The sequence below is a fragment of the Grammomys surdaster genome, unplaced genomic scaffold (assembly GCF_004785775.1).
Source record: "Grammomys surdaster isolate TR1022 unplaced genomic scaffold, NIH_TR_1.0 270, whole genome shotgun sequence".
Classification (NCBI taxonomy): domain Eukaryota; kingdom Metazoa; phylum Chordata; class Mammalia; order Rodentia; family Muridae; genus Grammomys; species Grammomys surdaster.
In genome coordinates this window covers 495288-519649 of record NW_021604711.1, presented here as the reverse complement: position 1 = coordinate 519649, position 24362 = coordinate 495288, and the positions used below count along the sequence as shown (strand labels likewise).

The 24362-nt window shown below is 41.7% G+C and overlaps 1 protein-coding gene across 3 annotated transcripts in view; it reads left to right on the top strand.

The window, feature by feature from the left end:
• Window positions 1-24362, top strand: part of Specc1 (sperm antigen with calponin homology and coiled-coil domains 1) — a 227336-nt gene that overhangs the window by 61616 nt on the left and 141358 nt on the right. Inside the window, exon 1 of one of the 3 annotated variants that reach the window (XM_028776494.1) lies at window positions 11165-11259. The exons of the other annotated variants lie outside the window; for them this stretch is intronic. Within the exon in view, the coding sequence (XP_028632327.1) occupies window positions 11220-11259 (40 nt within the window). The 5' untranslated portion in view covers window positions 11165-11219. Of the gene's footprint in view, window positions 1-11164; window positions 11260-24362 lie in introns of those variants that run through there. 3 annotated transcript variants of the gene reach the window in all.

Genomic DNA, 24362 nt, shown 5'->3' with positions numbered 1-24362 from the left:
AGAGAGAGAGAGAGAGAGAGAGAGAGAGAGAGAGAGAGAGAGAGAGACCAGAGTCTAGCTATGTAGAGCTGGAGGGGCTGGAACTCACTGTGTTGATTAGGCTGGCCTTAATTCCAACTCTAATCTTCAGTGCTGGGATTAAAATCATGTGCCACATACCCAACTCCAAATTTTGTTTTTGATACCATAAATGACTTATAAGAGGTCACAAACCATAAAATTTCACCAGTATGTGACTTTAATTTGCCCATATTCTTAAGAGGGATGATGTTGCTGTAGTCTGCATCAACACTTTTTTAAAACTTCCTGTAGTTGGCAATGACTTCATGCCTTAGTGCTGAGGAAATTTAGTCTTGATGGACTATTCAGTGATATTTCACTACACATGAGTTTTAGGCAGTAATGTCATCGTCTTCTGTTAATTTTACCAGCCAGGGCTCCATCAGCTTAGACCAGGTATGTTGACAGTGGTTAAAGAACATAATTTTACTACTTTATATAAATCTCTCGACAGACTTGTATCTTTCGTTTTGTTTTGTTCGAGGTAGGGTTCCTCTGTAGCCCTGGCTGTCTGAACTTTCTCTGTTGAACAGGCTGGTCTTGAACTCAGTGACATTTTAAAAATATGTGTATATGGCTGTATGTGTGAGTACCCATGGAATCCAGAAGGATGTGACAGGTCCCTTGGAGCTGGCGTTACAGCCTTTGTAAGTTACCTGATGCAGTGCTAGGACGTGAACTCAGGTCCTCTAGAAGAGCTAAGTGCTCTTCCATCTCTCCTGTCCACTCCAGTGCTATTATATTTGTTCTCTAGACCCTAAAAAAAAAATAGATTTGCTTCATCAGTGCTGTCATGGACTGCTTTAAGCATAAATTTGAAATTAATGGTTTTGTTCTCCAAACTTCTTTCCTATGGGTCCTTCCTTCTTCTGGTTATAATATGGTGAGACAAACTGATTTTAGACCCCACCCATCCCCTTTTAGGGCATTTTAGATCTGCTTCACTCTCCACACATTGCTTAATAAGATCACCATCCATAAGTAGTTTGGTGGAGTTTCAAAATTATTATTATTATTTGCCACTCAATATATTGCCATGTAACTAGCTCTTACAACAGAATTTATGTCAAATAATTAAAAACAATGAGACAGTATTAGAAGGCCTTCAGTTTTACTATTTTGTTTTTGTGACTATTATGCCCTTGTCATGATAAACATTAAAATCAATAACATATTTTCATATATGCTGCCCTTTGAATTTTCAAGACTTGTGCAAATTCCTTACAAATTAAACAGAATACCTTGAAGTTTGCCTGGAGAGAAAAAATATTAACTGTCCATATTTTGTTGAACAATCTTTCTTTTCTTCTGGGGACTTCTGTTTCCTCTGAGCCACTGTGGAACCATACTTAATGTTACTGATCATACTTGGGGGTTTGGGGTGGAATGTGATCAGCTGTGTCTATTTGAACTAGAAAGTACTTCTCATTTCTCATGTCTACACTACAGCTGGCTACTTGTACAGAAGCCTTTATGAGTCCACAGGGTTTTTTCAATTGCTGTAGGTGTCAAATGCAGAAAAATAGGGAATCTCCTTTGCTGCGGTTAGCACATTCAAACGGGTAGCAGTGGTGTACATTCCTGGCTTTCAAAGGTTCTCCAGCAGGGTCAGCAGGGCCCAGTCCAGCTCAACAGCCATTTTCTTGGTTCCAAAAGGTAGTACTTTTCTTGTCTACCTTTTACTTCTGGATGTTCTTTCTTTTGTTCTTGGGCTAGATCTTACAGTGTGAGAGGTTGGGCACTTAGCCGTGGAGAAGGCATAGAGCTTTACTCCCAGTAGCAGAGCAAACCATAGCTGGAGTGTGGAAGTCACCACTGCTGGAAGGCAGGTTGAGCCTGTGCCCTCCAACCCCCAAGCATGATTAAGAGTATAGATAAGCATGGTGGCACATGCCTTTAATCCCAAGGCAAGAGGCAGGCAGATCTATGTGAGTTCCAGGGCACTCAGAGCTACACCGAGAAACACTGTCTTGAGAAGCAACAACTACACACACACACACACACACACACACACACACACACACACACACGGTTAATGTTTTGTATGTCTATAGACATTCCCCAAGATTTATAGTTACTGCAGGCAAGCATTTTTAGTGATACTGAACCTTTTGGATATATTTAGTGTGTTCTTACTCTACCTCCTTTCCCCTGAAACACACACATTAATTTTTCATCAGTTCTTGTGATAAGTTATACAACTTAAGTACAACCAGCATTTGTCTAGGGACAAACACCCCTACCTGACTCTTAGGACCCAGACAACTCAATGCTGGAGGCAGCAGTGCACAAGCATCTCTGAGGGGAACCTACTTTCAGCCAAAGCACTCACCTTGCCAAGAGTGAGTATGTCTGAATACTTAGTACTCTGGCTGCTTTGGTGGACTGGTTGTCAGACAAGTGTTAAATGGAGGCTGAATGTATTAGTGGGCTGTCCTCTTGAACCACATCCTTCCCCGACCATTGTGCTGCTCAGCAGCCTTCAGGCTGCTCCCTAGGTAAGACACCTTGACAATCTCTTGCCTAGATTCATGTGATCCCACTGCAGCCCATCTCCTTCCCCCGTGGGAGCATTGATTGTGACTTCTTCACAATGGAGCCTTTGTTCACCCTCCTAAACAAAGAAGAGCCCAGAGATGGGTCTTGCTGTTCAGGATGCGGGTGTCCATGCCAAGTGCCTCCTCATCCCTCTGTGCCCTCCTGCTACTGCAGACATGAACAGAATGCAGTTCACTGAGAAGGGACCAGCTCATACTTGACACCTCCTTCAAAAGGTCTTTCTGAAGGGACTCACAACAGTATTCGCCTTTTGCCTTTAAAATCCCATTCACCATATCCCGCCTTGCCGGCTTCTCCTTCCTCCTTAGTAATCCTTGATTGCTTTGAAGAAAGTCCAGTTCTGGAGCCAGGCACCTCCAGGGTCAGAGCAACACCCCCACCCCCATCCCTTCTCTTCTTCACAGCCTGCCAGGCTTCAATCATGCTAATTAAATTCAGAGTGAGGGCCCAGCTTCTTTCAGCTAGAAAACAATACAGTCCTAAGGCTTTTGCACTTACCTTACTTGACTTTGCAGGATCCGGGATCACTTACATATCATACAATTCATCTAAGGTGTGCAAGCCAGTGGTTTTTAATAAATCGGCCAAGTTATAACTGTCATCGAAATCCAGTGTTAAACCACTGTCAGTCCTCAGCTCCCCCTCCTTCTGTTGCCCTGTTTCTACCACCAGCTCAGGCCAACCACTGACTGATCTGCCTTTATTCAGATAGAACCTCCCCGCATTGGCCACCTTTCCACCACTGGAGTATTTGGAGCCAGTGTGCAGGCATTTGCCCAAAGAGCTCGCTCTGAGTGAGCCATTGGGCTTCGATGCCTTCTGCTCGTACCTAGGCTTCTCTTGGCTCTCATCTTTTGTGAACCTGGCCCTCGTTCAACAAGGTGGCTGTGCTCATTGGGAAAGCTGAACATTTTTTTCCTTCTCCAGAATGTGGGAAACTTGAATAATGTGATGTACAAAGTAAGTACTGAAAACTATTTCCTAGATAAAGGAATCCACAGCCTCTAAGATGTGGACTATCTTACCTTCTAGGATATTGAGGGTAGTGCATATAAAGCCATCTTTTTTAAAGATCTATTTTATTATGTATGTATTATGTATGCCTGTATGTATCGTGTAGGCCAGAAGAGGGCACCAGATCTTATTATAGATGATTGTGAGCCACCACGTGGTTGCTGGGAATTGAACTCAGGACCTCTGGAAGAACAGACAGTGCTCTTAAACTCTGAGCCATCTCTCCAGTCCCCCATGTAAAGCCACTTTAATAGTTTATTTTTGAGACAGGGCCTCTCTACATCTGATTGCACTGACTGTCCTGGAACTCACTATGTGGATTTGTTTGTTTGTTTAAGAGGGTCTCTCTATGTAGCCTTGACTGTCCTAGAACACAAATCTGTAGACTAGGCTGGCCTAGAACTCAGAGGTCTGCCTGCCTCTGCCACCTAGTGCTGGATCAAAGGCATGCTCCATCACTACCCATCTTTACTTATTTCTTCCTAAAGAAAAATATAATATGATCTAAGTATTACTAAGTCTTGGGCCTATGCCCAAAAAATTGAAGGTAAGGACTCTAAAAGATTTATCATAATGGATTATATTGGTGTAACAAGTAACAGGTAGAGATAATTCCAGTGTGCATTAGTAGATATACAAATGAATATAATATGTTATGTTATGCATCCTTAAAAATTAGAACATTCTAGGGCTAGAGATGAATTAGCAATTAAGAACATACCCTTTTGCAGATTTTTCTCTTCTAGGTACCTCATAGGAGTGGACTTATATCACATCTGTCCTTCTGTCATGGTTTGTTTCAACACAATGGCATCAAGGCTCTTCCATGTTATAGAATGTACCAGAATTTCCTTCTTTTCCTTTTCAAAAGTGTGTGTACACAGGCCTACTATGTGCTACATACCTTCAATCAATCCCAGAACTCAGCTATACTGCTTCCTGAAATTGTACACAGCTAAAATAAGCACAGTTAAGATGGTATGTGCATTATTTCTAAAAATAAATCAAAAAAGAGATTCAAAATGTGCTGGAGAGATGGCTTAGCAGTTAAGGGCACTTGTTGTTCTTACAGAGGATCCAGATTTGGTTCCCAGCATCCACTTGGTAGCTCACAGGCATCTGTAACTCCAGTGGAAGGGGATCTTATGCCCTTTTCTGAATTCTGCAGGCACCAGGCATGCACAAGGTCCATTTACACATGTGCAGGCAAAATTACTCATATATATAAAATAAATTTTAAACGAGATTCAAAGGGAAAGCCCAGAAAGTATTTTTTTTAAAACTTTTTGTTAATTCTTTGTGAGTTTCACATCATGCACCCCAGTCCCTCACATCATCCCATCCCCTCATATCTGGCCTTAACTCTTGTAATCTCACCACCAAAACCAACCAACCAACCAAACAAAAAACACACATAAACAAACAAACAAAACAAAAACCCCTAAAGAACAACAAATCCAAAATTATTTAAAAGACTCTCTTTTGGAAGTAGTCAGTATCAAAATATAGTGATATTTTTCTAAACATCTCTCTCAACAGTGGTCTACCATCACAACAAATGTCAGTATGGGTTTAAATCTGTGGAAGCCTCTAGTAACCACTTTTCTTTCTTTTCTTTTGAGATCATCATTTACATATTACACACATAAGAGAGAGACCATGCAGCATTTCTCTACCTCTGACTTGCTTCACTTAGCACAATGTTGCCAGTTCTACCCATGTTGTTTTTAGTGACAGACTTTAGTTTGTTAAAGGCTACATAGTATTCCACTAGGTATTTTTCCACATTTTCTTTAACTACTGATGGATATACTCATTCCTTGGCTGCTGTCAGTAAAGTTACAACAAACATGTTGTGTAGATATCTCTTCAAGACATCAATTTCAGTTATTTTACACACCAGGAAATGGGATTGTGGGTCATGAGGCAATTTGATTTTTTTGTTCTTGATGAACCTCCATACTATGTTTAAGGCAGCTATACTAATTACAATCCCACCAATGATGCAGAAGGTTGTCTTTGCTCTATATTCTCATCCTTGGTTTATCACACTTAACATTGTCCTTTTGGTAATGATAGCTATGCTCACAGTTTTAATTTGGGTCTTCCTGGTGATTAGAGATTTGAACATTTTGTCAAATGTCAGTTGGTTCCTCATATCACTTGAAAAATACCTGTTCAGACCCATTGCCTGTTTTCAAATAGATGTAGATCTTGCTTGGTGGTATACACCTTTAATGCCTGCAGAGGCAGGCAGATCGCTGAGTTTGAGGCCAGCCTGTCTACACTATACTATCTACAGTATAGTGAGTTCTAGGACAGTAAGGGTAAATAAACACAGTGAGACCTTGTCTCAAAACATAAATAAATACAATTATAGATTGATTTTGTCTTTTCATTTTAGTAACAGAAGTTTTATGGACAGCAGAGATTTTTTTAAAATATAAAACAGAATTTTACCATGAGCCCAGGATAGCCGTACATATACCACAGTCCTCTTGTGACAGTCTCCCAACTACTGAGATTACTGGTGTGATCACCCTGCCTAGTTTCAAATAATTCTTCAACCCCTTGAGGAGTGGAACAACCCTTCCACAGGGGTTACATATCAAATATCCTGATTATCAGATTTTTACAATTCAGAAAAGTAACAAACTTACATTTTGAAGTAAAAACAAAAATAACTTTATGGTTGGGGGTCAGCACAATAGCAGGAACTGTCAAGGGTCTTAGCATTAGGAAGGTTGAGAAACACTGTTTTAGAGATTCACTACTAATGACAGCTTTTGTTTGAGGATTAATGCTTTAGTCACATTTTGAGTAAATAAATTATTACCCTGTGGGGCTAATCTTGGTTGACAGTTTGGCATACCTAAGAAGAGGGAACCTTAATCAAAGAAGGGATCCCGTAAGATTGGCCTGTGGATCTTTCTGTGGGACATTTTCTTGATTGCCAGTTGATATGGGGGGACATAGTCTAATGTAGGTGGTCCCATCTGTAGGTGCGTGGGCCTGGGCTGTATGAAGAAGGCAGTGGGATGTGAGCTTGGGAGCAAGACAGTAAGCAGTGTCTCTCGATGATGCAAGCTTCAGGCCTTGGTTGACTCCCCTCATCAATGGACAGTGATCTGGAAGGGTCAGTCAAATGAACCCCTTTTCCCTCAAGTTGCTTTTGTTCACTGTCATAACACAGTGACAGAGAAACAAACTAGGACATAACTGATTTACTGTGTATTAGGTATTAGGGATGCCAAGGTGATCATTGCTTTTCAGAGAACAATCTCAGACTCACAAGAAAAGATGATTAAAATAGGGCAAGATATGGGGAAATGTAAACATTTTCAAAGTCAGTGAGTCCAGTGAAAGAAAATACTGAATCCTGTCAAGGAGATGCCTGCGCAAGAATTTAAAAGGTCCTAGTAGTGCCCAATTTATAAATAAAATTGTAACGTAACCAAACACCACTCATGGAGTGGCTCAAATGATAGGGATTAATTTCCCACAAGTCTTAGAGGCTCTGAAGTCACAGTCCCAGTTCTGATGAGAATTCTTTTCTTAAATAAGGCTACCTTCTTACACTGTGTGTTCATGACAGATGTCTTTCTCCTTTTAAAACTACTAGTAAGAGGAGGGTCCCACCCTTAAGGCCTCATTGAACCATCACACTGGCGGTTGGAATTTCAGTAGGTTCCTTTAGGGTGGGCACAATTTGGTTTATAGCAGATGAATGGGTACCTCTGTAAGCCCAGAGGCTTAAGACAAACAGGCTGTACGTTTAGAACTACAACTGGCTTTGTAGTTGCTGGAATATAAAGTAGAAACCATGTCACACTTTTGAAAGATGATGCTACAGTTGTAGGAGTGGAATTGATCGTAAACTTTCTAGGACCTGTGTGCCCCTGCCTCGGAACTGGGAACCTTATCTTAAATGTAGAGGGGAGTCACTGAAAGTTTTTAAACAGAAACAGCATAAAGTCAGACTTGCATTTTTAAATTTATTAGTTTATTTTTACTTTTAAAAATTAGATTTATGTATTTTATCATATGTGAGACTGTTTTGCCCACCTGTATGTATGTATACCATGTGTGTCCTTGGTGCCTGCAGAAGTCAAAAGAGGGCATTGGATTCACTAGGACTGGTGTTGTGGATGGTTGTGAAGCACCATGTGGGTGCTGGACTCAAGCCCAGATCCTCTGCAAGAGCAGTGAGCACTCTCAACTGCTGACACACCTCTCCAGCCCTTGAGATTTTTAAAAGTTGGAAGGAAGAGCAATTTCAGCTGCAAAGACAATGCAGTCACCCTTGAAAGAGATGATGCCTACATTGAACAGAAGGCAGTGATGCCAAGAGAGAGGTAAAAGCTAGACCATGTTAAGAACATAAAATACAGAACTGACTAAATGTTTTAGATGTGGGAGTTGAGACTCATGAGAGGCCTGGTTGGGTTGTTGTCTGGTGTTCATAAAGAGGTTTGGTAATGGCGTGCTTGGCATTTTACAGAATTAATAAAATGACTCACCCATTTCCAGACTCTTTGGATAAGCTTAGGACTACTCTGTAAACAGAAGCTTTGTCACTCTTAAAATCTTTACAGACTCAGGTTTGTCTCTTATTAGTGAATTATTTGGGGGAAGTTGACCATCTTTTCTGGATCTATTCTTTTAAAAAAGATGGGTAGGGAGTTTGAACATGATTCTGTGTGGATTTTTGCTCCAGCATTGTCTTCTATAATTTATTTTTCTAGACTATTTATCTTAAAGCTCTGCTAGGCTTTGTGGATTACAGAAATAAATGTGATACTTGTCTGACAAAATTGTGTTGAAGAAATAAGTTCATGGTACTACAACTAAGAAGTAATATTATCTTGTATAAACAGTAAACAGCAATCAATACAAGTAATACATATTTAAGAGGTGATTTACGTGTGGCAGAGCCTATACGTTCGTTCATCTATTTATGCTCTCAAGAAACATAGTTTAGTGGAAGAATATAATTAGCATACAGTGCCTGCCACTGTGGATGGGATTATAGCAGTTTCAGTTACCTATTGTTAAAATATGAAGTAGAAGATTCTAGAAACTAGTGGTTGATAAGTTTTAAACTTGCAGTGTCCTGAGTAGCATGCACAGTGACGTCTCATGCCATACAGCTCCAGGATGTGAATCATCCCTTTGTTTAGAATGTCCCTGTTGCATACACTGCCTTCCGGTTGGTCAGTTAGCAGCCATCTTCCTTATCAGATTCCCTGCCACAGCGCTGCAATGCTGTGTTCAAGTAATGCTTTTCTTAATAATGGCCTGAAAATATGAGAGTAGTGACCCTGGTAATATGAATATGCCAAACGGATATCATAAAGCGTTCCCCTTAAATAAAAAGGTGAAAATTCTCAAGGATAGGAAAAAAAGTCATATGGTACAGTTGTAAAGTATTGTCAGTCTCTAACTGTGCCTAATTTATAAATAAAGTTTTGTTAGAAGTGTGTGTACTGGAAGAAATATAGTATACATAAGACTTGGTACTATCTGCAGTTTCAGGCGTTCACTAGGAGTTTGAAACTACTTATCTCCTATAGTATCCCAATAGTGCTACTGTGCCCAGTGACCAAGACTGTCCCAGAGAGCCACAAAACAGGGGAGAGTATCTGCTGGTCTGGGTATGATGAGAGCAGCCTCTCCGAATAGGAGGACTTTCGAGCCCAGGTCTAGGAGGTGAGTCATAGGGTCTGTGTCTCGGGGAAATGTATTCCAGGACAAAGAACCAGGAAGTGCAAGACCAAGGGGAAGTAGGGATCTGGTGAGTCCAGCCTCGCGGAGGCCTTTACAAAATAGTCATTCTACATGACAGGATTTGCTGATAAATTTAATATGAGTGGAATTGAAGTTATTGACCCGAGTCACTGGAAGAATGAAGTTTTAAATTACGGAGATAAAGAAAATACAAGAGACACGTGTCTATGGAAGAGAATCCAGACATTTGGTTTTGTTAGGGTAAAATTGGGTTGCGTCTTTAAGAGCATTTGTCAAGAGGTGGTGTGAAGAAGGCAATGAACTCACAAAAGTCTACAGTTCAGAAGAGGGGGTCAAGCTGGACATACACTGATAGTATTTAAAGACCACTGCACCCGTGAACTGTGGCCTACACAAGATCAAGCCAGTCAACATTCTAGCATGGAGGGCGAAGGGCTGGTTCCCCAACTGAGAAGCTATAGACAGGTGATGGCTTCAAGAGGAAGAAGAGCCATTTTCTTTAAGGGTGTGGCACTTAAAGAATTCTACAGTGGATGGACCACACCTAGAAGTATATGGGCAGTATAAATCGGATTTGAAGGGTTATTTAAAAAAAAAAGGTAGGAGGGAATGCAGAAGGGTGGATCTGGGGGGAGTTAGTTGGAGGAGTTGGGGGATGAGTATGATCAAAATACACTGAATGAAATTCTCAGAGAATTAATAAAAATAATAAATTAAACAATTAGTGTTCCCCCAGCATGGGTAGTGCAGACCTTTAATCATAGCACTGGGGAGGCAGAAGCAAGCAGATCTCTGAGTTTGAGGGTATCCCGGTTTATACAGGGAATTTCATACAGGGTACATACAAAAGATACCCTGTCTCAAAACAACAAGCCAATCAACAAAGCAGTGTTTAGTGAGGCAGGGGAAGGACCTGTCATCCTATACGTGATTTTATTATTCCTAAGTCTTGTCATTGTAAGATTTAGTTAGGTCTGGCTATTTCAATTGTAAGATGGAGGATGGACAGGGTCATTTCCATAAAACCATTTCTGACAACACAAGTTTCTGCTTCTGATTGATGTGCACAGTATTATTAGCATTGGATGGTGGGCAGGACTCTGCCAGCTTGGTTTTGCTTCCCCCTGTTCGCTGAGAGTTGTTTGCTCCACATTCATTCATTTGCCCCGTTTAAAAATATTTATTAAATGTCTGCCCTGTGTCAACTCTAGGTGTTTCTTGTCCAGAGAGATCTGATTTCTCATGTACAAGACTTCGGATCGTTCCCATGGCACTTGGCTTCAGCGTCCCACAGTGGGGTTTTTCCAGCCTACCTTGTCCAGCTGTAGTTCTCAGCGTGGGCGGGGAGAGGCCTGAAGTCGGTCATCTGACAAAGGGCCGGGAGAGGCTCTTTGGACACTTGGAGCGGTATGCAGATGAGGGGGGTGGGCCTCTCTTGACAGACAGCAGGAGTTGAGGTGGGAGGGCGGCAGGATGCAGATGAGAGGGGCGGGCCACAACAGGCAGGCGTTGAGGAGCCCAGGGGGCGAGCCCGGTCCGACAGACTACAGGAGCTGGGGGAGGCGGGACGAGTCCAGTCAGGCGGGATGTAGATAAAGGGGGCGGGTATTGAGGATTTCCCAGGGGGCGTGGTACATGAAGATGAGGGGGCGGGGCTCGCCTGCGGGCGCGAGGAGCGGCTCTCTGGCCGCCGGGAACTGGAAAGCGCTCGGCTCTTTCTTTGACTGGAGTGGACCAGCGGACGCTACCGCCTCACCAGCGCGATCGGGCGCGCGCTGCGGCACAGCAGCCACTCGGTCCGAGGCCGGCCAGCCGGCGGCCATCGGAATCTGCCGAACATGGGCAACCACTCAGCGAAGCTGGAGGAGCCCGAGACAGGTCTGTGGGGTGCGGGTCGCGCCCCCTCACCGCCGCGCCCTTCCCCCACCGCGGCCCGCCGCGCAGGGGCTCGAGGCAAGGTGAACTTCCCGGGCCGTGAGTCTCCGCTCTGGAATGCGCTAATGGGGTTGTGAAATTACCTGTGCTCGCTGGGCTGCCAGCTGGGGCGGGGCGGGCGCTGCAGGCGGCGGGCCGGCCGGGGTCCTCCCTCGGCTGCCAGTCCCACCTCGAAAGCTAGGGCATCTGAGATGAAAAGTGTGACTTGGCAGTGGGTTTCTGGTTCTTTGTCCATTTTGCAGTGTGTCATTCGCAAAGCACACACTTTCTAAAGTCCCACAGAAGGTGGCGACCCGTCAGCTGATTTGTTACTCATGCTCAGACCTAGGACTAGATTGTGATTGTTCCTGACCCAAAATAATCTGTACCTGTTCTAGGATGCCAGAAACTTCTCGGTTTATCAACTTTTTATTTGCTTGGAAACGAAGCGAGCTCGCTGGGGAGTGATCTGGGTTCCGGTTTTCATCTTCTGGTTGCTCTGACTGAACTCTGCACAGGTTTAGATGCTGAATGCCACCGGTGTATTAAAAAAAGTCACTACTGTCACGTGAATTAAATAACATTTAATTTAGCCGCAAAAATGGCATCCTGGCCTATTGGAAAGATTTGGTGGCAGGTCACCAGTCAGAACTAAAAATTTTTTCAAAGTAGTAGTGATTTTTTTTTCAGACCAAGCCATTTTTGTTATCTAAAAAATGCTTCTCATTTGTTTTGCTTCTGACTCTGCCTGTGCATTCAACACTATTCCGTTTCCTGCTCCTTAAGAAGGAACACACTCCCTTTGTGCACATGGACCTCTTTAGGCCCGGATGATATGTCTGTTTTAGACTTAGGTCTCACAGGAGGAACCTTTCTTCTTGGCCCACAGTTTATGTGCTGATTTTGGTGCTATTCTGACCTTACCAGGGGTTCGAAATAGCCCAGTCTTGTTAGAGGCAGTATTGTAGGAAAGCCCAAGTTGATGTGTCATACATTCTGAGTGCCTCTAAGCAGCACCCCTGGAAAAGGAAAAACAATCAAAGCAGTAGTAGTTTTAAATTGTTTTACTTGGAAGGCAGTTATGCTCCGTACTGTTCCACCAAGGCTGAAGCTTTTAACTTGAGGACAGTATTGAGGCTCCGAGGTGAAGTGGCCTTGTACTTATACTGGAGCAGTGCTGCATGTATTACCCCAGTCATCTCCCTTCATTCGCACCCTAGTACCCTTGGATCTGGACCGATGCCATTACCTTCCTGACACTTGTGGTACATTGGACTGTTAGACCAGCCATTACTCAAAACTCTGACAGCCACACTGGAATCTTAGGGGTGAAAAAAGAAAAATCTTAGGGGTGAGTTACTGTGTAGTGTACATAGGGGTCTCACATAGCAGTTATCTGAATTTCTTTGTACAGAGTAACCAGTAAATGTAAAGTAATAACAATCTATTGTTTATTCTACTGAGAAAAGTTTGCATGAGCTAGCTTATTGATAAACAAGGTAAAGGGTATGTAAAATTTAAAAAACACTTGTCAGTGCCAAAGGATTGTGAGAAACTATTCGTTCCTTTACTTAAAAACTTTAAAGGAGACTGCTAACTATTGTCGATCAGTTGTTTGGTATTCTAATTTCCAAATGCCCTTACATGTTAAAGCTTTCTAATGACTAAGAATATCAAAAGATAAGTGTATGCCAGTGGCTTATTTTATCTTAATATTTGGCTTGGATGGAACCTCAGGGCTTCCTTTGCACACGCTAAGCACATGCTCCGCCACTGCGCTCCAGCCCCAGCCCTTTGTTGTGGGTTTTCAAAGTGAGTATAATTTCAGAATGGGAATGTATTCTGGCTTGCTGCAAGTAAGGATACTTGATTGGAAATCTTAGAAAAGGCTTTAAATATTCAACTGTGGGTTGAAAGGATGAGCATGATTTCAATAATGCCTTCATGAAATGCTGTGAAACTTACCAGTGAGAGTCTAGAAGGTAGAGTTCTTCTGTGCAGGATGAATGTACATTTGGTGCGTTGAACTAGGATCTGAACAAGTACTTCTGCAAAGATGAGGGTAGTGGTAAGAGGGAATAGGAGACCAGAAAAGGCAAGAACACCTAAGTCTGAATCATATCCTTTGGGAACTGACACCCAGGAATGCATGAAGTTTATTACAGGAAGTAAGACCAAAGAAAGAGGAAGCAGAATTGATGAGGGGAAACCCTCCAATTATAAGTGCAGTTACAGGGAGAGCCTCAGAATCATGCTGATCTGATGAAGTCTTTGCCTGTAGATGGGTTCTACAGCAAAGCTGAGCATTGGAAGACATTTTAAAGCTTTCTGCCCACCAGTCCTCAGTCCTTTCACTGTGGGTGGTCATTGGCCAAAAGCTGCTGGGGGCAGGGGACTTGCCTTTAAGGTCAAAAGCCAAGTGGAATCCTAGGATCCGGGTGGCATCTGAATGATGTGTTCTTTTTCAGAGATTTTAGTGATGTCCCTTTAGGGCTGTCTGGCAACAATACCTCAGATGTTTGGACAAGGATGTTCTGTTTAAAGGGTAAACGAGGATGAGATGGCTTAGTGGATAAAAGTGCTGCATACCAAGTCTTACTAACTTTTGAATTCAGTCCTCAGAATCCACATGGAGGAAGGAGAGAACTAGTTTATTCACTTTGTCTTCTGACCTCCTCTTCACCACACACAAGTAAACAAATAAATGTAGTAAAGAGGAAATGGATGGTATTTCTTCTTCTCTCAGATCTCTTCTGAGGCTTGAGAAGGCTGATTGCATAAGCCTGTTCTTCAGGTGATGCTCTTACCCCCTTCGGAGGAGTGTTTAGGCAGAACCCAAGTTCTTAGAGGCTGCTTTTGTAGCTCTGTGGCATCTATACTGGCAGCAAGGTTCTCCCATGTCTGTGGTTTTCTGAGTTAGTTCATTGTAACTTTTTGTGGTATTGCAGGATGGTATAGAAAAATGATCAGGTTAAAGACAGAAGTTCCACGTTCAAGGGCACTTATAATTAAAAGAGCATGGTGAAGGCTACATCCCTTACTTGCTACAGGGTCTAGTTAACAGCCCTTCAGTTTCTAGGCAGGTTGCCACAGGGCTACAGCTTGTGACTGTTTAAAGGCATCAGACTAAGTGAATGGGCAAGCCCAGCCAGCTTGGAGTTGTATTGACCCAGAGGAGGAGTGCAATTTTATAATTCTGCCTAGAAAGTGAGCTGAGAACTTATGATCCTCCTGCTTTCACTTCCCAAGTGCTAGTATTACAGGCACATGCTACTTATGTTTTTTTGCAGTGCTGAGGATCAAGCCCAGGGCTATTAACTAAGCTAACCCCAGCCTCCTCATCTATCTAATCATCAATCTGTCTGCCTTTCTTTCTGTCTGCCTTCCTGCCTTTCTTCCTTTCTTCCTTCCTTCCTTCCTTCCTTCCTTCCTTTTCTTTCTGCCTTCCCTCCCTCCCTTCATCCCTTTCTCTTTCCCTCCTTTTTTCCCTCCCTTCCTCCCTCCCTCTCTCCCTCCTTCCCGGTTTATTTATTTATTTATTTATTTATTTATTTATTTAGACAGGGTCTCTCTTCATAGCCCAGCCATCCTTGAATTCACTATGTAGACCAGTGTGGCCTTGAACACTGCTCTGCCTCCCTAATGCTGGGATTAAGCATGTGTACTACTGTGCCTGGCTCCATTTTATTTTTTGATGTAAGTCAAAGGCATTATGGTTATCTGTACAAGGCTACAAAATATTTTTTATCTTTACTGTTTCTGATTAACCTTCATGGTTCAGCATTAATCTTTGTTGTGGAAGAAGAGGAACTGAATGCATTTTCACTGTTATATCTCTCATGGCTCACCTGCAAGTCATATATGAATTGTAATTCCACTATATAACAATTCTAGACCAGCCAAGGCCACATAGTGAGACCCTGCCTGAAAGAAAAAAAAAATCTAAATACATTGTTAGTATCAAAATATACATGGTGCTATGTTTACCATATAGCTGCAAAATTTTGGCATATTTTTATACTAAAGTTGTTAATAAACTTGCTATATTTTTAAAAACCTAAGGGGTAAAGTGCGTGGCTCAGTGGAAGAGCATATGCTTGGCATGTACAAGACCCTGGATGACCTTAAACTCATAGAGATCCACCTGTTTCTCCCTTTCTGCACCAGGGAGGCTTGTGCCACCATTCCCTGCTTATCCTGGTCATCTCCCACATTCAGTGTCCAGATGTTTTCCCATCTAATTCCAAAGACCTTTGACTGGACAGATTGCCTATTCTTTTCTTATTTTCTATATCTTTAAGTCAGTATCTTTCTTGATAGTAAAGCAAATACAATTTTTTTTATTTAACCATGGTTCTCTCTTGGCTTTATCTGACTTATAAGGTCATTCTACTGAAGTAATAGAAACAATCAGTTAATGACACAGGGCACAAAATTCCTCAAATGAGAAGGGAGACCTTTCACACTGGTAAGATCATAATCCCAACCTAGTACACTGATTGGCAAAACACTGGAAGAATTTAACTGTGTCATACACAAGCCATTTTTCCAGAGTGTTTATAGAATGGTTAAAATGTTGACCTGTTCTAAATACAGAAAGAAAACATCATTAGTGTTTTTAAGGGAATTTTTACTGTCTACCCTATGACCATAATGTAATAAAACTATAAATAATAAGAGTTGAATTTTTAAAAACATTTAGGAATTTGACTCTATAGGAGTTGATAACTATTCTTACAAATCATTTAAGGAAATAATTGTAATAGTGATGAAGTTACAGACAATAGGCAGATCAGTTCTTCAGAAAGGTTTTATTATCAAGTAAAAAAGATTGGAAATGAGTGAAGTCAGTGCTAGATGAGAACATGTGGAAATAGCTGGCAGAGCTTGGTGCTGCAGAACCTGTGTCCCAGCTAATGGGGAAGGCTGAGCAGGGAGGACTGCTCAGCCTGAGAATTGTAAGCCAGGCTGGACAACAGAAAAAAGACGTTTTTTTTTGCTTTTCTCTGTCCTTAGCATGTAGCACATGGATGACGCTTAGCGATTATTGAATACATGTGAAAGAACAGAAGAGAGAACAACTGAGTGGAACAATGCAGAAGTGAGGCTTTGTTAAAATAACGAAGTAGATAAAGCTACAGCCAGCATTTGATTCATCCAGAAAAAATACCCCCAATTGACTGTATAAGAACACATGGGGTGGGGGTCAGTCAGTAACATGCTTACTGACTGAGCAAGCATGAGGGCTTGACTCTAGATCACCAGCACCAAACACAAAGGCTGGGTATAGCAGCTTGCACCTGTAGTCTCACCAGGGAAGCATATCTCTACAGGAAGACCTCTGGGGCTTGCTGGCCAGTCAGTCTAGTTAAATCCACAAGTTCTAAGAGACTTCATCTCAAAAAGCAGTGTCCCAAAGTGAAGATCTTTTTTTCATAACACAAGGTCATTTTGACCTTTGGTCGAAACACACACATGTACAACAGACATACAATTCATGTTATAAGGGATGTTGGAGGGTTTGGTTAAGGTAGAATAAAAACCGAAACAATAGATTTTGATAAAATTAAAAAGTAACGAAGTTAATTTATAAAGACAAGAAACAGGCCTGGGAGTACAGCTCAGTGATTAAAGTCACAGCATATATGAGGTGCTAGGTTTGATCCTTAAGATAGAAGGGGGAGGTGAAAGAGATAGGAGAAGAGAAAAGAAATCAAATATTAGGACAGACAAGGAATCTTGGAGGATATCAGAAACTAACTTTAAAATAGCCTGAGACCAGATTGTTTTATAGGTAAGGAGGAAGATGTAATTTTCTATGCTATTTAGACAGTGTGGTGCATTTCCTAAAGATGGTTGTCTTTCAGAGGGGGCAAGTAATGATTTGATATATATGTAAATTATTTCTCATTTGGCAATGAACAGAAAAATTATAATGACCATCAAATCTGTGTCTGTTGTTTAGGACCAGATCAGGCAAAATAAATAAATAAATAAATAAATAAATAAATAAATAAATAAGAGTTATTAATCTGTCTTTCCTTTTATGGACTCTATTCGCCTGGAGCCATAAACTAAAATAAATTTTTTCTTCTTTAAATTGCTTTGGTCATGGTACTTTATTACAGCAACAGAAAAGTAACTAATACATATTCCAACTCAAAGAAGAGTGTGGATTTTGCCTTTTAGACATGTAGTCTGGGTATTTATATTTTGGGTTGTAAGCCTAACCCTATCTGGATAGTTATAATCCTTTGAATTGTTTTACTCTTTCTTTTGAGATTTATTATTTTATGAATAGGAATATTTTGCCTTCATATATAAATATGTATACCACATGTGTAAGGTGCCCTTGGGAGTCAGAAGAGGAGGGCATTGGATCTCCTGGAACTGGAGTTACTGTTATTTGTGAGCCACCATTTGGATTCTGGGAATTAAACCAGGGTCCTCTGCAAGAGCAGTGAATGCTCTTAACCACTGAGCCAACTCTTCAGCCCCAAATTATTTTACTTTAGGAATTTTTCTATGGCTCTAGTTAGGTCAGTGTGGTTTGCACAGCATTACCCATTCCTGTGAACACATGTGCAGGACTCTGCAGATCCTCTTGAAGTGCCTCGATGACAGTGCCTCTTCCCGGATATCCCCTAGCTAGTTCAGCCACTTGTTGGCCTATTACTTCCCTATGGCCACCTTCCTACCTTCACATTCAACACCTGCTTCCTATGGATGTTGAGTTCCCAGTTGTTTCTCTGCACAGTCCTTTGGGTAGAACTCTAATGAGCTCATAGCAACTCTCCCTCATATTCCTAGGAGAAATCTGAATTTTCAGGAAATGGTAGGTTTAAGATAGTTTAATGTAGCTGGGTAATGGTGGTGCACATCTTTAATCCCAGCACTTGGGAGGCAGAGAGACAGGAAGATTTCTGAGTTTGAGGCCAGCCTGGTCTACAGAGTGAGTTCCAGGACAGCCAGGCTATACAGAGAAACCCTGTCTTGAAAAAACGAAAAAACAAAACAAAACAAAAGATAGTTTAACGTGAGTGGGCAAATGTTTAAAATTAGGTTTTTAATTAAGATTATGAATTTCTGAAAAGTTTGTGCATGGTAGGTTTTCCTTATTTTGGGCACAAGTAACCTGCCGGTTGCCTCTCTCCTCCTTGTCAGAGAATGCCTGTTTCCCTGGATTTGGGTAACTCATGCTAGTCATAGATGCTCTTTTGTCAGTAGCTTCCTCTGCTCATTTTCTTATTTAATCCTCTTACTTTAGAACAATGAGAGAGGGTGTGTGTTTTGAGACAGGGTTCTTGTATCCCTGGTAGCCTGTTTTTACTGTATAGACCAAGATGGCCTTGAACTTTTGGCAAACCTACTGCCTCAGCCTCCAGAGTGCTGGGATTATGGGCATTTTCTGTAATGCCCAGCACAATAGGTCCTTTTTCCTTGATCCTCTTCTCATTTCCATCTAGTTGTCCCAAATGTAGCCCCATTGTGGATAAGTGATAACAATTAGGGCTTATGAGAAACCTGGAAAAGTAAAGTCACAAATTTGACCTGAAACTATAGTCAGTAAAGAACTAGTGCCAATGACCTCTAAAGCCCTTGAATATCTTCTTATGTTGGCACATAAAACATCATCTCTTTTCTCTAATGGGTCCTGTGTTTCTCCCTAACATTAATAGCCAAATTGAAAAAAAAAATCTTGGAGGTTAAATTTATCAGCAGTTTAACCTTCTGATCTCAAAATAGATAAAACAAAGAGACTATTCACAGTAGTCATAAAAGTATTCGGAAATTATCTGTTGACGATTGTATTCCGGTCTTTTCTTTTTCTTCCATCTGAAAACATAGTGCACCAAAGTTTCATGGAATTATATGCTTACAAAATGGACCTCAGACTAATAAAGAAATGTCTCTTTGTAGGTAAACAAAAATATTTGTAGGAAAGTTACATGCCACTGTGTGTTTATAGATATGTTGATTTTGTGGTTGTGTGTGTGAGTGTGTGTGTGAGTGTGTGTGAGTGTGTGTGCATATTTATGTGCTTGCCACTCACCACTTCCTTGGCTTGTTAATTTTCTGGGACATTCCAGTTCTTATGCCTTATGCTTTGGTTGGAATTACTTTGTGTATGTGTGCCTGCATGTGTGTATGTGCAGAGGTGACCTGCAGAAGTCAGAAGAGGGCATCAGATCCTTTGGAATTAGAGTTGCAGAAGTTGTAAGCTTTCTGATGTGGGTGCTTGGAATATTTGTTAAGTTAAAATGTCTATGTCATTGTGGTATCCAGAACTTTGTGCTAGCCATTTTATTTGTAAAACAGTTCTTGAAGTATTGCAAGATGTCTTTCTCATTCACTATTTTTTTCATCGCCTTTCAGTCATCTTTTTGTTTGTTTTTGAGGCAGGATTTCTCTGTGTACCTCTGGCTGTCCTGGAACTCTATTTCTAGATCAGGTTGGCCTCGAACTCACAGAGATCCATCTATCTCTGCCCCTCAAGTGCTAGAATTAAAGTTGTGCACCATCATGCCCAACTAGGGTCATCATTATTAATTCTAGTTCTGCCATTGATCTTGACTTTGATGCTCAATGGCCCCCTGGAGTCAGCCCATATAGCTTGTCAGCATTCTGGGCCTTCCTCACCTCTCATGTTCTGCTTCTGATCTTTTCCTGGTGCCTGGAAACTGACCAAACCTGCCAGACTATATATATATATATATACCAGTTGTTGCTTCTCCTGTTTATAAAAAAAAAAAAAAATAAAGGTCTGGGGTATACCTCAGTAGAAGAGTGCTTATCTAGCATGTTGCTAAAATTCCTTTCCAGGGGGAAACATAAGCAAAGTCTATTCCTTCTCCTAAAGCTAAGGTCTCAGTGACAAACTGAAACATAATTCTGCCAAAGTTCACTCAGAGAAACTAACAGAACAAAGATGAGGGGCCATTTGCAGAGGTATGGGTGTTTCTTCCTACAACAGGCCACACTTGGAAAAGCTCTTTTCCCTGTCAGCCACATAGGTGGAACCCTCCCTCTCCTAAGCCAATCCTCAAAGGCATATGCAATTAAGGCTGAATTGTGTACAATAGGTAGCAGGGAACTGCTGGATATGCAGGTAAGGGTCTCATGACCCTTTCTGACTCTCAATGAGGAGAAGTAAATACATCAAGCCCAGCTGAGATTTACAAGGGGTGCAGTTGAACTTCCCAAGATGGTAGTTACTTGACTTAGAGACACTTACAAAAAGCCCCGTGAGGCCCTGCTTCTGAGCCCTACTATCACAATAAAAACATAGAGACAAAAAGGTATAATGTTTGGGGCACAGACTTGTTAGTTTTCCTAAAAATCTTTTTCTGTTTCTGGCTTGGCCAAGCTTATGTAACTGTATTGTCTTCCTTAGACAGTTAGTGTACATGTGCCTGATCAGGTGCCATTCTTGTCTTAGCACCCAGGGAAGATACTTGGGCTGCCCATCTGTCAGGTCATATCGTACTTCTCATCTCCAGGATCTTAAATGTTTCCTCAACAACGTTTTATAACTGACCCCTCCACTTGTTGACCATTATTCCCGTTTTTCTCCAGGAGGCACACTAAAAACATTTATTCTTAAGAGGCAACTAAGCAGCCAGGTATAGTGGGAGATCCCGGCAATCCCAGCACCCAGGTGGAGGCAGGTGAATCTATGTGAATTTGAGGCAAGCCCAGTCTACATAGTGAGTTCTAAAACAGCCACAGCTACATAGTGAGACCGTGTCTCAGGGGAAAGGAAAAAAAAAGCACCCAGGTTCTGGTACATGATTGGAGCGGCAGTGAGCAGGTAAGGAGGGGAGAGAGCCCAGAGAGTACTTAGGCCAGGATCCACAGGAAGACTTAACAGTATGGTGGCTTTCATGATCCCTGGAGGAAATCATTAGTCTTTAGTCTGCTCACCACCCCTCAAGGCTGTAGAGTCAGAGTTTCGTGTTTGAAAAGTAGAATGAAGAGATGAATACTGGAAGAGGCTTCTGGTGGGGTGGGATAAGAGATGGATTCAATTGAATAAACAAATTCTGCTTTTTCTAGGCAGTAGGTTGGATGAGTAGACAAAACCATGGACTCAGACACTCTCAGCTCATTTCTTCTTCCTTCACCTTAATGAGTTTTCATGTTGATAAAACAAAGATCTGAGCTACAAGTACACTTTACAGATCCTAAAGACCCTTCTGATTTTTACAGGTGTATGATTGTGTTGTACGCTTTGGGGAATCCAGATTATAAAGCATTTTGAACTTCTACATAGTACTGTTGCATCCCCATCACAGCCGTCTGACAATTGCAGGCCAGAAGGGGAAACTTCCAAATAAGGCTCCATGAGTCTGGGAAACAAAAGGGAAACAATAACTAAAAAGCAAGTCTAGCCTTTGCCCTGGAATGAAAAGAATGCAGTCTGTTGGTTGACCCAAAGGTTTCTGTTTTATTTCATATTTAGGTGCAGTGGTCAGCTGTGACCATGCTTTCCAAAGAAGTTTCTTTTAAGACTTTAAAATATTTGCACAATGTTACAATAATTGTATTATCTTTGCAGAGCTCTGTTCAGTTTTACTTATAAAGCTAATTGTGTATATGAAATACTGGGAAACTAGATTCAGAGAAATTAATTTAGGTTCACAAATGACCATGGGGGACATTCAGTTTATGCTTATATCTAACAGAAGCACAAACATTGCAAGGTCATTGATGGCATTCTGGACATCTAAACATAAAAGAATGATAGAGTAATGGTAGCCATTTGATTCACTGATAATTATACTGCCACTTTCAACTGAGTCTCAGGATTATACTCAAGAGTGGGGAAATCCTCTACAGATACATGAACAGACTGGAGTGCATAGCAAGTGTTTTCCTTGCTGAGCCACCCTGAAGGCTCACAGTTGAATTTCTGACTTCTGATTTAAAGCCTAAAACAAGGTAAGGGCTCAGTGGTCGAACATGTATGTAGCAGATGTTCAGTCCTAGATTTGATCCCTAGAATCATAGTAAGTAAAGTAAATAAGGTTAATTAATTGAATATTAATTAAAGATGGGCTTTCTTTCTTCCTTCCTTTCTTTCTTTCTTTCTTTCTTTCTTTCTTTCTTTCTTTCTCTTTTTGTTTTTGTTTTTCGAGACAGGGTTTCTCTGTGTAGCCCTGGCTGTCCTGGAACTCACTCTGTAGACCAGGCTGGCCTTGAACTCAGAAATCTGCCTGCCTCTCTGCCTCCCAAGTGCTGGGATTAAAGGCATGCTCCACCACTGCCTGGCTGGGCTTTATTAATGATTCATTTATTTTATTTTATATGTATGCGTTTGTTGCTTGTATATGTGTCTATGTACCATGTGTGTGCCTGGTGCCCATAGAAGTCAGACATTGGAACCCCTGGAATTGGGGTAGTGGATAGTTGTGAGCCACACCATATGTGAGGCTGGGAATTGAACCCAGGTCCTTTGCAAGAACAAAAAGTACTTCTAACCTCTTGAGTGTTCTCACCAGCCCTCAAAGATGAGGTTTAAAGAAATTAAAAAAAAAACAGCTGATGAATATTCATGAATACAATGAGGTTCTAATTGATGGTTCTAGTTGCTGCCTGGGAAATAGGTCTTGAGATTCAGATTGTGACTGTGGGAACAGCATATGTGTGTTGGTGAAGGAAGCAGGTAATGCTGAGATGGGGTACTTAGCTACCTTCTCCCAAAAGAACTCAAGCCAGGACAGCCCTTCACAGTGTCCCACATGGAGTCCAGATTCTTCTCCTTCCATCATCCAATTGTATAATTTAGGAAGGTTTAGGGAGAATTTGCCTTTTCTACCAATTGTTCTCATTATTTCCTTTATGAGTTCTGATAACCTCAAAACAAATTATTTTGTTTTTCCGGTATCTCCTTTTTTGCTTGCTCTCAGGAAGTTGGTTCTGTGGCTGATCACAGGTCTTAGCCACATGTGGCCGGCTGACTTGGGAGGTCAGGTCAGGTCTCATTCTCTTCCACTGCTTGCTGTAGACCTTACTCGGGCTTATTTCCTTGGACCTCATCTAGCTAGGCATCTTCCCCACCTCTTTTGTGCAGATGGCAGGGTGGGGAGTGTTGGGGTCCAGGAATCGCCTCACAAACCCCACAAACACCAATCTCAGTCAAACAGGAATAGTTTTTGAGCATATGCTCAACCAGGGCCATTGTCCAGATTCTGGAACTGAACCATGAAATTGGTTTAAGATTTTATAGGTTTTTAAGCCCCAAATCCACAAACATCTGTGCTAAGTTATTTCACCAATGAGGATTTAGGGGTGGGGGTTTTCCTTAGGAACATGTCTTTGTTGTACACTTATACTGCTCCCATTGGTTGGGGTATTCAACTGTGGCAGGGGACTTGCCTTGTCTAATATTTGTCCTGATTTGTCTACCAGGACGGGACATGTCTAACATTCATGTCTTAACTTTCCAATCAGGATGTCAGTTACCCACATACATGCCTTTTCCTGTCAAGTAGGATGTCAATTTTCAGGAAGGTCTTGGGAACTTAAACTTTACTAGACTACTACTCAAACTAGTGGTATTCCCTTTTTTTTTTTTTTTTTTTTTTTGTTTTTGGAGACAGGGTTTCTCTGTGTAGTCCTGGCTGTCCTGGAACTCACTCTGTAGACCAGGCTGGCCCCAAACTCAGAAATCTGCCTGCCTCTGCCTCCCAAGTGTTGGGATCAAAGGCGTGTACCACCACTGCCCGGCTGAAAGTCTTATTCAAATAGTTTCTTTTTTTTTTTTTTAAATATTTATTTATTTTATTGGTGAGTACACTGTAGCTGTCTTCAGACACACCAGAAGAGGGCATCCAATCTCATTACGGATGGTTGTGAGCCACCATGTGGTTGCTGGGATTTGAACTCAGGACCTCTGAAAGAGCAGTCAGTGCTCTTAACCGCTGAGCCATCTCTCCAGCCCATTCAAATAGTTTCTTATATTGGTGTAGGCATTTCTCTTATGTTGGGGTCCATCCCATGGGCAGCTTATAAAGGTGAATACCATAAAAGCTTATACATAGATGCAGGAAGTGCTGTTGGCTGGT